Source organism: Dasypus novemcinctus, chromosome 7 (assembly GCF_030445035.2).
Source record: "Dasypus novemcinctus isolate mDasNov1 chromosome 7, mDasNov1.1.hap2, whole genome shotgun sequence".
Lineage (NCBI taxonomy): Eukaryota > Metazoa > Chordata > Mammalia > Cingulata > Dasypodidae > Dasypus > Dasypus novemcinctus.
The window spans coordinates 106053627-106067591 of record NC_080679.1 but is presented as its reverse complement, the minus strand read 5'-3'; the positions used below and the strand labels follow the sequence as shown (position 1 = coordinate 106067591).

The window sequence follows — 13965 nt, the reverse complement described above, 5'->3', positions numbered from 1 at the left end:
AGATTTTTATCTCAACCCCATTTATTAGAAATCATAGGGTACAATCCATTCTGTTCCACAATAAGGTGATGACAAAATAATGTATATTGTGTATATAAGAATGCAGTTGCTCAAGATAAAAGTGAAAAATGCAAGATACAGAATTATATCAAATGTATTGGCTCCAATCTAAATGTAGATTTGAAAAATATACATTATATCCCCTAAATGCTAGCAGTGTCACTCTCATGCTCAAAATCCAATAACGGATTCCCATCACCCTTCGATTTCAATCCAGAATCCTTACCAAGGACCACCAGGCCTGACACAGCATTTCCTACTCTTTCCCCTCCCTCCCTGGCCTCCAGCCACTTCTTTGTTCCTTGAACCACCAAGCATGGCTCACCGCTGGGGCTTTGTCTGTCTGGAATGCTCCTTCCCCAAATATGGGCACCTAAGGAGGCCTCTGCTCAAATGCCCCTTCCTCAGAGAAGCTTTCCTTGAACACCCTCTACTCCCACCACACTCTGCTCATTAGAATTACTCAGGGAGCTATTTAAAATGCCAATAGCCCATTTCTGCCCATAGTTACTTGTTTCTTTGTTTTTACTTCACTGGTTCTTTCTTCTTATTAGATATTCTGAATATCACCTTAATAATAATAGAATATCTCTGTGTTATCCAGTCAATAAAAACAAGAAACAAGTGAATAAGCTAAAACATTTCATTCTTCTACCTTGAAATCAGTGCAAAGGGGATATTCAATAAATGCAAAGAATCAGACAGTGTTAGCTGTGAGGATGCAGTTGCCATATAAACTCCTTTTCTATGATGTGCTTTAAGAGAATTTTATACACATGATTTAAAGATAATTTAAAGTTAAAATGTCAGGGTATGGCAATAATTCCCATTTAGGATGATAGCTGTTAACTTATTTTAGAAAATAATCCTGTAATATGATGTTTTGGTTGTAAAACTGAAGACTTTACAATTAGTTTAAACAAATTGGTTTATAAAGATATAAAAAAGGGCTGAATTACCTGTGAATTACCATCTTGAAACACATGAATGTTAAATGCAAAAAGACTTGTGAGTGCTCCTCAGCTTTTGCAGTAATTGAAAACTTTTCTGGCATATAACCATGACTTTCAGGGATAAGGTGGAATATCTGCTAGGTTCCTAATCTTATAAAATGGCCAGTGTAGACAGCAGTGTATTTTGTGCAAATTGCGGGTAGGCAAGCATATGGTTAGCATGAATCCCCCCCCCAAAATAGTCACAGCACATAGAAAACATGCATTGAGCATATTGAAAATTTGTTCTTCTATTTTTAACAGCCTTTTTTCAATTAAGTGGCCGAAGTCACAACTAACATTTCACATTCAATGGCTGAGCTATATTCTGCAAGCCAGGTGTGGCCTGATGGCAAAAATACATTTACCACCACATTTTCCCATTCAAATCACAACCATCCTAAATTATGCATATTGGGAAATCACAACATTCCACATATAGGGAAGCACATGATTCTAATACTCCCATAACCGGGGAGTTGTGCTTCAGGCAAATACGTGGCTTCAACTTCCTTTAGAAGTCACTACAGTAACAGCAAAGCACAAACTTAAAAGGAAGTTTGCTTCCATATCTCTGTTTGCTGCTAGATCATTATTCGATGCTCTGGTCGTCTTGATTCAACATGAATTTTTAGTTTTCTAGTAAAGCTTTCTTTCAGCTTGAGTTATTTGGCTGTGATTTTACACAACTAAGAAATTCTTTGAGTTAGCAATTCAGCTCACTTTTGGAAAAACTTACCCAGCATAAAGCTGCAAGGACTTTTTTTTTGTCTGGGTCCAACATCTGTAGCACTGGATTATAGATTGTTCCTAAAATAATCTTAAATTGATGGCTCACTGCTTCTTCCATTTAGGCCTGACAGAAATTAGCTCTGGCATTTCCTCTCCTTTTTATGTTGTAAGATGTGTATCACTTTTTCACTTGCCAGAAAAGTGAATTCTTATCCATTTCAAGATTTTATAACTTGAATATTACTTAACAACATAAGAATTGCTTTTACCATGAATATATATCAAGTGCAAAAATTCATAAAATCATAATTATTTTTGTCAGGCTATTTTAAATGAAGCCAATATTAACAAATAGTCTTTTTCAAAAGAGTCACAGTTCAAAGTCTTTTTCCCATTAGTCAAGCATTCACAGGCACAAAACTTGGAGCTTTTCGTGTTGCTTAGAACCAGATATCTTTGCTATAAAGAATTCTTGGGTGTAAATTAACAGTGAGCAAACAAACATGTAGAGGAGTTCCCAAATGTTGATATAAGATCTACATGTTTTTGCTGCTTTTTACCCATCCATCATTTCACTGTAAGTTAATCTCACAACCATGTCTTCACCCTCCCCTTTCTCATTTAGATTTGTTCTTTTGACTTTTGGCCCTTGTTTGTTCATAGAAGAGAAGTTACTTTCATTTCTTTGCTGAAAAGAGGTTAAATTTTAGCTCAAAATTTACAACACTGTCAAGGAGTTTAAGGTCTAATGAAATCGAAGCCCTGCCAGCAAGGTGGAACTTGTAAGAGATGACCACAGCCTGACCTCTTTCTGAGTTAGCTGCAACAGAGCTCCAAGCCTGGGTGGCAGAGTAGGGTAGAATATAAACATTCTCAGGCTCACTTCCTAATATATGCTACTCGGTGTCATTCAGGAAAGAGGACCTATGTTCAGGTAAGTTAGGGAAGACACAAGTTAAATAAAGAAGAGCAGGGTTGTTTCTTTTTTTTTCCTTGCAGGACTTACCAAAGCCTTAACTGTATTATTGTGCATTGTCAGTTTCCAAGAAGAGAAACAATATTCAGTTTTCCCCAAAACTTGTTTTATTCCAGAATGCTATTTCTGCAAAGCATATCACAAAAATGGTGTTTTGCACAATTCAATTTAGTTAAAACTACCCTGGAACTATAGCCAAGCACATAGGAAAAATGTATATGCTTTCTAGAATCAGATCTTCCCTTCCAACAATATAACTCAACTGCAGTTTGAGCTATTGGAAATACAAGTTATCACTGCTTTTGGGAGTATTCCACCTTAGATACTGAATTCTTTTTTCTTTTCTATGCAGGGCTTTTATGTCTTTCAAAAGCCTATTGAAAGAAAGATTCCTTTTTCACCTATGTTTTACCGGTTGCAGCCTTCAGTAATAATGGCACTTGCAGTATTCAGCTGGTCCCCACAGTCATAATGGGCATTATGATAGCCATTGATTTGAGGTAAAAAACAGAGATTTAGATAATTTTGAAGGATAGGAGCCAAGCTATATTTCTGAAATTGTCGTTGACTCCCTGTATGGTCGTGAACCAACCACTTACCTATTCAGGAGTCTGATGAGATAAGGAATAGCAAGTTCACATATGAACTGCAAAATTCCCAACAGCATTAACAAACTTTCCTAATGTACCCAGTTTGGGACTTTTCTTGCTAGAAAAGTCTATCACCATTGTCTGTTAGAAAGAGATCTAATCCAATTTAAACTTTGACACATGAATATAGTGGGTGACTCCATCCCAAATTGGCCTCTATTTTCAGTATCTAGTCTAAGCTAGTGATTTACTGATTTCTCAACACACCTATTACTTGGTTGATATTTAGAAAATAAATTACTAACTAAAGTATATACGTATATATTTATACATATGCATTTTATAACAGTATAATTAAAAATGTATATTCTGTTTTCACATTTTCCAAATAATACATATTCACATTTTCTTCTTAACTGTATTTGGTTTTTCTAAAAGGTATGGCAGGTAACTTGATTTTCCCAACTTAGGAAAAAATTCCAAACTACCAGGAAAATTTAACCTGTAGTAATGCAAATATAAGGAAAATACAAAACTGTGTATTATTAGTAAATTTTGTTTATAAAAAGACTATTTTAAAGTACTCATAAGTAAAAGCTGATTTTATTAAAATCAAATGGTGAATAATGTGGCTGTGAATATCAGCATGCAAATATCTGCTCAAGTCCCAGCCTTCAGTTCTTTGGGATATATACCTAGAAGTAAAATTGCTGGGTCATATGATAGTTCTATACCTAATTTTCCGAGGAACCACCGAACTGTCTTCCAAAGTGACTGCACCATTTTACATTGCTACCAACAGTGAATGAGTGTTCATGTTTCTCCACATCCTCACAAACATTTGTTATTTTCTGGGATTTTTTTTTTTTTTTGATAGTAGATATTCTAAGGGGTACGAAAGAGGATCTCATTATGGTTTTGATTTGCATTTCCCTAATGGCTAATGATGTTGAGGACCTTTTCATGTATTTTCAGGCCATTTGTATATATTCATTGGAAAGATGTCTATTTAAGTCTTTTGCCCAGTTTTTTAATTGGGTTGTTTGTGTCTTTTGTTAAGTTGAATAATTCATTATATATTCTTGATATTAAACATTTATCAGATATGTGGTTTCCAAATATTTTCTCCCATTGTGTAGGTTATCATTTTACTTTCATGATAATAATGAATGGAAAAATAAATGTGGTATATCATACAATGGAGTATTGTTCAACTATAAAAAAGAATAAAGTCCTGTTAAATGCCAACAACATGGATAACCTTGAAGACATCATGTTTAGTGAAATAAAACAGATGCAAAAGGACAAATATTGTAAGATCTCACTATTTGAAAAAATTGGAATAAGCAAATAGAGTCAGAACCTAGAATATAGGTAACTGGGGGATAGGGTGGGGACAGAGAATGGGAAGTTAACACTTAAAATGTACAAGGTTCTTATTTGGAATGATGGAAGTGTTTTGTAATGGATAGTGGTGATGGTAGCACAACATCGTGAATGAATTAACAGCACTGAAATATATATCTGCATGTGATTTTAAAGGGGAAATGTTAGGTTGGATGTAGGGCAACAGAATAACAATTTTTAAAAAATCAAATGGAAAGCATGCAGAGAAATGGATGCCAAGGCTACAGGTTTGAGATGGAATTAATATTCTATATTTATATGTGCAAAAACAAACAAAAAAGAAAACTTGTCCATAGGAAATTTAGGAAACGTGTACTGGTAGAAACCCATGAGAGGAGTTCCCTTCCATGACCCATCCCCCAAGATAGAGAACACTTTCCTGAGGGAGGCTCTGACATGTAGTTCAAGCATCCTACTATTTGTCCTCTTTAAACTTGGTATTGGGTACCTCCTCTAGATTTGGCCCTGCCCTGAATTCTAAGACCAGGAGTTTTTCTGAGCAGGAAAACTATAACAGACTCTTGGCAATTAGAAAAATAATCTAGTCTCATTCAGCCTTCTTGCTCTCCCCTCATGGCCCAAGTCCCACTGGCTGGATCTTTCTGGTACCTCCTGAAGAACTGGTAAACCCTCCTCTTCCCCAAGTTCCTCCAGAGATCATGGACCTCTTTCAGCTTCTCCTTCCATCCCTTCCTGACAGCCACTGCTGCTCCCACCAATAATCAGCTCTTGGTACCTCCCCTGATTTCTAACCTTGACTTTGTGAATATGCATGGCTCCCAGCTATCCCAAATCTCATTCTTCCTGCCATCAGCTGAAGTGATAACCATGTTTAAATAGGAAAATACATCTTCCATTCCTCAATCTGTATTTACATCTCTCTCTTCCCTTGTCAGTTTCCCTTGACCTCCACAGATCCTAACATTCTTCTACAGCCCTATGGTCAATGCCACTTCCCTTCACACTTTCAGTATCCTCTTGCTTTCCTTTTTTTTTTAAGGATTGAACCCAGGACCTCATACATGGAAAGCGGGTGCTCAACCACTTTATCTACATCTGCTCCCCTCTCTTGCTTTGGATTCTTTTCCATTCCCTCTTCTCTGAGCCCTGTTCCATGCTAAATAGATCTTACAAATTTAAACTTGCTATGATGGCTACCAACTTTAAACTAATAGGTACTCAATTAATCAATCAATGTTATCTCTCTCCATAGTTGCCTTTAACAATTTTTTCTTTAATTGGGGCTGACTCAATGAAGGACTTAGTATCACAAAAAAACATTCACCTGAATTCAAAAGCAAAAAAATCAGTGTCTCCTTCACAGTGAGTCTTCCTAATGGCTTTTCTATTACAGAGTCTTGTTGAAGTTCAAGAACTATTTCAAACAAGGTAATTAAGTGTATTAAAGGGAAACAAAGGCCCATTCCATTTGCTCCACCCTGAGGTAGGAGGATGCTTAAGTCATTCAACAGACTTTTGGTAAATGCAATAGCAAAGTGGCATAGCTTCTCACATTCCAAAAGAAGCTTTAAATTTGAATTTTTAACATTTTTTAAAAAGTTTGAAGTCTCAGATAACTCACCGATACTCTAAAAATATAAGAATCCCTTCCAGAAATGTAGCCATGCCAACAGTGCTCACAGGTACAAATCGTCTCCATTTAAAGCAGAAGACGTGAAAATGGGAGGCAGCATGTCCAAATTCTCGAGTCATTCTGTCCACAATGCTTTTCCTGTAACCAGGCTGTCAATCACAATTCTACAGCAAAGAACAAAAGTACAGAACTTCTTAGGGAAGTATTTATAACCATGTGGAGGACAGCAAAGTGAAAAGTCAGTGCAGTTATGAAGCACGTGGGCCATAACAGGCATCTTTGTCAATAAAACTCCAAAAGACCCTGGAACCAGGCTGCCCGGATTTGAACCCCCATTCTGTATGGCACCATACACTTAACCACCCTGTGCCACAGTCTTCTCATTTACTAAATAAAAGAAGCTACTTCATGGGATTGTTGTGAGGATTAAATGCAAACGCGCCTGCAACAATGGTTGATTATTATTACTATGGTCCAGGCAAGGACAGTTTGCTGGCCATGACCTGGTGCTGTGGGGGAGTCAGGTCAGTGGGCATGTGGTTTGGGCCCTTTATGAAAGGGAAGGTCTGGCCTCTTGGTCATTTTCAGATTTGTGAAGGGATGGAAATAAAACAAGTCTTCCTGCCTCCTCTCATTTGGGACAATGTCGGCTCACCCAGGCCAGAGAAAAGAGTTCTCTAACTGTCCCACAGTCCAGCAGTGCACCAAGGTTGCACACTGCTGCCTGAGGCCAGAGGCTCATCTGCCTTACCGTACAGCTCTCCTTTGCCTTGCTTTATCCTCTACACTCATATCTCCCTCAGGCTGGGACGTCTGTTGGAGTGCAGAGTTTAGTATTGCTTAGTACCCTTTCTTCTGTGTGCCTCCCCTTTATCCTGACCATCACTAAAGCCCCACTTCCCTAAATTCAGTAGCCAACTGCAAAGGCTTCTGTGGTAAGAATAAGCATTACATTTTCTTTAAATTTCTATAGAATAATACCGTATTTTCTTTTTTACAAGTTCTGCATCGAAGCCCGACATGGCATTACCATTAATAAAACCACAGCCTAATGTTTCTTTGGTATTCTAACCCTCTGTACAATCCTCACACAAGGAAACATTACTTTGATTCAAATGGGATTCTTTTCCTGTGCTATACTACAGGATTCTGTATTCTGTTGAGGTATGGAATGAACCTGAGATCTTGCCATGCTCCTAAATACACATCACATACCTTCTCCATGAATGTATTCCCATTAACATCTTCCAGTAACACATTACTCACTCTAAGTCACTAAAAGTCTAATTTTTTCCTCAGTCCTTATGTCTAGCTTCTATCATTAATTATGCATATGGTTCTGTTTATGTTGTTTGTATTCTTATATATTTTAATGCATGTCTCACCTGTCTTCTCCTGTCTAAAAGCACTTCAAAGGCTGAATCTTGTTTACTTTCCACAGCAATTTAATCACTGCTATCCAACATATTTATTCATTCATTGCATAAATATTTATTGAGCACCTACAGTGACCAGTAACTATGGGGATGAAAAGTTGGATGAGACTTTCAAAAGCGAAGGGTTCTGCTTCCATACAGTAAAGCATGAGGGGTAGAAGATTAAACAGTGTTGTGTTAGTTGCTGTTTCCCTGAAACTAGGAAAACTTTGCTCTTGTGTTGCATTCCCTCTCATGCCAAAGCCAATCACTACCATGACTTTCCTTCTTTAAACTGAAATTTAAAAAAAAAAAGAACTCAAGAAGTCAGGACGTTATCATTCATAGATAGCCCCAATTTCACTTCGAAGCCCAAAGGAATCATGCTTTCCCCTCTCTCCACAGGATAGTGTCCAAAGCCTCCAAGAACCTCATGTCCACACAAAGCTTGGGAATCGTATTTGGACCCACTCTTCTGCGAGCTGAAAACGAAACAGGGAATATGGCCATACATATGGTGTACCAAAACCAGATAGCCGAGCTCATGCTGAGCGAGTACAATAAGATCTTCAGCTCAGAGGAAGACTGACAGACAAGACAAGTCGCTGAATATGTTCACATCTGTCTTGATGCCTAATATTTTTACATTTCTGTAAACATATTTCTGAAATATTTTTTTCATTTCAAGTGACAGATGCCTCATTTTGCGAAAACTTAATGATGATTTTGTGTTTAAGTTCCAAACATTTGAATAAAATAATTGACAATATTTGCCTATATGTGTTCTGCATTAACCCCTTCAGTGCTGTTCCTTCTAGCACTTCTGGGCACACATCATGCATTTTCCATATTATTAAATAATTTGCAGAAGTCAGAGACTATCCAAAAGACAGCTTTTTATGCTGCTCCCAGGCCTTGAGCATGTGGTGTGTTGGGTAGCTGTAGGAGTGAGTGTGAGTGCCTTTGACGGGATGGGTGTGAGTTCATATGTATGCCTTCTCACCACCCATGCAGCCTCAGTTATGTCCCCTTCCTCCTATTTCTGCATGGGTAGATCCAAAAGAGGTGCGAAGGCAGAGGCTAAATAGGATAAAGGAGATCATGTTCTCAACCAAAACAGACATATTTCATCTTTTCAGAACATTTTTGTATGTGTAAATATAGTCCAGCTATTCTCGGTGCTCTACAGTTGAAAGTTATAAAAAAAAACCAACATGCTGAATGGCAATTTTTCTGAAGAAAAATGACAGTTCAAAACATTTGCCATTGAATATGATTTTTAATAAATACTACTTGCAGTCCCATAAACATACCATCTTATAAATTAGAAGGAAAATTAGTGCCCTGCTTTTTTGATTTTTATATTATATAGGAATTGCATGACTGCTCATTTTTAATGTTAACATCCATTTTGAATCTTCATCAAACTGTACATCTTCCTTTTCCCTGGCTATGTCATTTTATGTAGAATTTTTATTATGCTTCTGAGGATGCTTTATTGGTGAATTACATTAAATCCATCTAGAAAGAACTATTTTAAATGGCTTTTTTCGTATGCCCTAAGGATTACTTGACTAGACTTGAATTGGTTTATCCATTTGATGGTTAGTTTCAATTGTCATGGATAAACAAAAGGGTAACTGTCTAGAATATATCAAACATTGCTTTATTTTGAAAAGTATGTTCTAACTGAACACATCTCATAGCCCATTTTGTGAAAGTATTCTCCTGATAAAAATGTAGATCGATGTTTGACAGCCTTTTTAATCAAATTCAAACGGAATAAATAAAACAAATCCAGTGCGACAAAGAGTAAGTCTCGTTATCGATTTGTTCATAAAATGAGAAATAAAGCATGTAAATAAAAGCCTGAAACACCCATTCGAGAACCAAAACTTTGAGCGGTGATGAGTTCTTAGGTGTGTGCCAGCTAGATGGGGTGACATCTCCTGGATAGGAGAGGGCCAGAGTCTGCTCAGGAAATAGCTAGACTATATGCAGGCAGCTCCAGCATCTGTAGAGCTGCCCAAGGAAGGAGAGGGTTCCCTGAGCCCTCCTGAATGTCTTCCTTTTGGCAATGGCACCAGTAAACAGGCACATGGCCAAGAGCAGAGAAGTAACCACAATACATGCTCAAGTGTGGTTAAATGGAGTAGGATGTATGCACATAACACAAAGCCAAGAAAAGTCACATCAGGCAGAACCCCATGATCTAATGTCACCAGTCACCAGAAATAGCGAGTTAGTATAGCTAGCTTTAAGGTCTTCTTGTATGTAAAGTTGTACTTACGCCTTTCTGGAAAACATGGAGATATGAGACAAGAATTTTTGGCAAGTCCTCCTCATTTCCATAACATGCCATATTCTCAATTTTTGTCTTCCCCGAGACGCTAATTACTTCTCTCTTGAAAGGGGGAGTAGATTTAGCAGTTCTAAGATTAAGATCGTATCTCCTCACACATATCCATCTTTAAAGTCATTCTGGGTACCACAGCCAAAGAGAAGCAGCATTAAAAGCCAAAGAGAAGTGGTGCTACCTGCTTTGAGCCGGGGCTCACTGACCTTTATCTTTGCTGCTTTCCAGATTTATAATCTTCAAAGCACCAGCTTCTTGATTTTCAATCTGATGGGATTTGGCCTAATTCAAACCCCAGCTGTGTCCTGTCCCTGCCTGCTAAGGGCATTTAATCAGAGAATGTGTTTGCTCTCTGGGAAAAGACCATTCCAAGGTGCTGAGCCAAAGTGCCCATCACAGGAAATGACATACTTTAAAAGGGTTAAGCCAAAAGGTCATTAGACTCCATAAGATCTCAGACAGCAACGATGATCAGAGCAACTGTTCCAAGTTGAAAGCCAAGAATTTTAAGCATACTAGATTGACTCACTAAGCAGTTAGATTTTATAAGATTGATCAATATGCTCCACCAAGAAGACATGAAAAGCAGTGAGCATTTCCTAATCACCGAACTTGAGTCAGGCACAAGTGTAGACACTAGTGATACAAGTATTTAAAAAGGCCAACAATCCCTGCCCTCTGTGGTTTCAGAGTCCCGTGAGGGGGACAAATCCCTGAGGACCAGCCACAGTTCAACGCAAGATCAGGTACCTTACCCATCCTAATCACCACATGGTCTCAGGGCCCAGCACCTAGTTCATAAAAAGGCCCGAGAAGTATTTTCGAACGAATGAATAAGCAGAAGCCATTACAGAGATATTGACGAAGTAGAGTGATTGGCAGAGAACCAAATAACCAACTGGGCCTGGGGGTGTCCTGGTGTGTGAAACTTGTCCATCTAATCTTAACCCATAAATATGATTTTACCAGGCAAAGGAAGTACAAAAGTCATACTAGGAAGGAGGAATGGCATGAAAAGAGTTGTGAAAGGCCTGGCATCTCCAAGGAAAAGTGAGAAGCTCAGTGAAGAAACGAAAAAGTACATGCCCAAACATTTTGGACGATGGAGCTGGAAAAAGATGTTGGGGTCAAATGGAGACCATGATAAAATGTTTGGCTTTATCCTATTGGCACCAATGGAGGTTTTAAAATAAGGAAGTTATAGAGAAACTTTGCTTCTTAAGAGAAACAAAACTAAACTTACCAATAGGCACAAGAAACAAACGACATTAACAAGACGCAAGTTCTCATGTGTGTGTGCACACGTGATTTTTAACTTTTTCTAGGAATACTATTATAATCTTTGGGATAATTCATATTATGTCAAGGAAGAATTTTGAGAACCTGTAACATCCACAAAATGTAAATACAGTCTGAAACAGTCCCCCTGTAAAAATCAAGCTAGGTAGTATGTTCTATTTCAGCATGCATTTGCCATCCGAGGACCTTGGTAGGTAACTGCTCTTTCTTACAGACACAAAAGGCTACTTGTAGATGCTATTCATTCGTGCTATATGTAGGATGGTATTCAGTATGGACCATATGACAGGATCACCATGCCACAGCTAGTAATTGAAAGCCATATGATGGTTCTCTCTATCCAATTAGAAAACAAAAGATCCAATTAAGAGAAATTAGAAAAGCTGTTAAAAGGAAACAATCACTTGCCAATGGTGCTGTCCTTACAGTTTAACACAGCTAGAAATTGACCTGTACTTCTCTTTTCCACATTTATTTTTGTGAATTATAAGTTAATCACCCTGTCAATTCCTAATTAAAAGGCCCTGCAAAGATTTTCATCCAAAAGAACTGTCACTAAGAGGTCCGGGTCAAATTGCTCTGTTGTCAAAAATGAGAAATAAAACTACAACAATATCAACTCCCTCCTGAGAAACTCAAATCTTAATACAAAAAAAAAAAAAAAATGAAGACTTACTTCAAACATGATAGTAGCATTTTATTTCTTCAATTAAAATGTTTCCTCTTATCTTCAGAAAATAGGGTTTTGTTTTGTTTTTTTCCTTTTTCTTTAAACCAAAGATTGCTTCCTGGCACCAGGCTGTAATATAAATGAGTAAAGAAGGACAGGTTAAAGGCATTAGGAACTGGTGGCATCTGGGGAATGCTCATGCTCGACTCTTAGCCAAAAGGATTGGACTGGCCTCTACTCAGCTCAAGCTGAGGTGGTTTCTGTGGGAATGTGGGCACAATGTTGCCAGACCTTCCGATCTTTCACGAAAAGTAAGAAAGTCAGACTCTTATGTGAAATCTGATTTTTAAGGGCATCAAACAAAACACAACTGAACCAGACTCAGCTCAAGGGCACCCCCACTTTGGTGACCTCTATGCCAAACCTCCCAATGTTGCCAAGCCTGCTCCTCAGAAAATCACAGGGCATGAAGCAAACTGTGGCAATATATGATTGAGCAAGAGCAATATGAAAGCTCAGTGAACAAGAAGACTAAGCACTTAGAAGAATTGTTTAGATTGTCAGCAAATTAGTTACTCTATCTGGATCTCAGTTTCCTATCTATAAAATAGAATAATAACCTGCCTAATCTAGCCTCTCAGGACTATGAGATCATGGAACTATGTGAAGGAAACTGAAAAAAGTAATACACCAGGAAATTATGTTATTCCAAAATGATGTAGACCACAAATCTCAGTCTATTGACTAATAACTTTATGATCTTCTTAATAAGCTAGGAAAGAAGGCTGGGATCTGATTCTTAAAGCCTTGAAGGCCATACCAAGAGGTTTTTTCCTTAGGTCAATAGTCAGCTTAGAGAAGCGGACTTGGCCCAGTGGTTAGGGCGTCTGTCTACCAACATAGGAGATCTGCGGTTCAAACCCCGGGCCTCCTTGACCCGTGTGGAGCTGGCCCATGCGCAGTGCAGATGCGCGCAAGGAGAGCTGCGCCACTCAGGGGTATCCCTCGTGTAGGGGAGCCCCACACGCAAGTAGTGTGCCCCATAAGGAGAGCCACCCAGCGTGAAAGAAAGTGCAGCCTGCCCAGGAATGGTGCCATACTCACGGACAGCTGACACACACAAGATGACGCAACAAAAAGAGACATAGATTGACGTGCCACTGATAACAACAGAAGCAGACAAAAGAAGAACATGCAGTGAATGAAAGCAGAGAGCAGACAACTGGGGGGGGGGGGGGTGGGAAGGGGAAAGAAATAAATAAATAATAAATAAAATTTTTGTAAAATAGTCAACTTAGAGAACCTGAAGACTTTTGTTTTGTTTTGTTTTTTGTTCATTTTTTTAATGCAGGGAAATGACTTTTTATCAGAGCTTTAAAGATTCTCCTGGCAATATTATGGAGTGGAGTTTGAAGCAGGGAGAAATTATAGACACTATTGCCAGACAGAAATTGAATGCCGTAGTATTGTTAATTCAGGGCTAAACCCAGACACAGCAGCAGGCACGGAAATGGATATTCTGGAGCATCATGCTCGTGAACGTCTTGGGGTCTTCACCCGCCATGGCTTAATTATGGCTTTGAGGGGCAGAGGACCATTTGCTATTATCCAGGACTCCTCTGGCAGGCCCATTTCTGGCAGAATTGCTGGGTTGAGGTGGGGTTGAGTCTGATATTCTGGCAATGACTTGGCATTCAAAATCAACCAAGAGACCTTGACCAAGTCATGCCCAAGTCCAGCGAGTCTGCATGCTACCCTCATCCACTTCCAGCAGTTCTCAGAGGACCACAAGGTCATGTCTATCACACCTGGCTCTGCTTTTGTTCTCCTTTCTCTTGGGCGAATATTGCTCCTCTGACCACCCAGAGGACCAC

General features: G+C 38.6%; 1 protein-coding gene across 2 annotated transcripts in view; it reads left to right on the top strand.

Annotated features, from left to right (window-relative positions):
• Positions 1 to 9578, top strand: part of ARHGAP15 (Rho GTPase activating protein 15) — a 653844-nt gene extending 644266 nt beyond the window's left edge. For both annotated transcript variants that reach the window (XM_004480409.4, XM_004480410.5), the window contains one exon: positions 8172 to 9578. In XM_004480409.4, the coding sequence (XP_004480466.1) occupies positions 8172 to 8355 (184 nt within the window). In that variant the 3' untranslated portion in view covers positions 8356 to 9578. The remainder of the gene's footprint in view (positions 1 to 8171) is intronic.
• The last annotated feature ends 4387 nt before the right edge of the window (positions 9579 to 13965 follow it).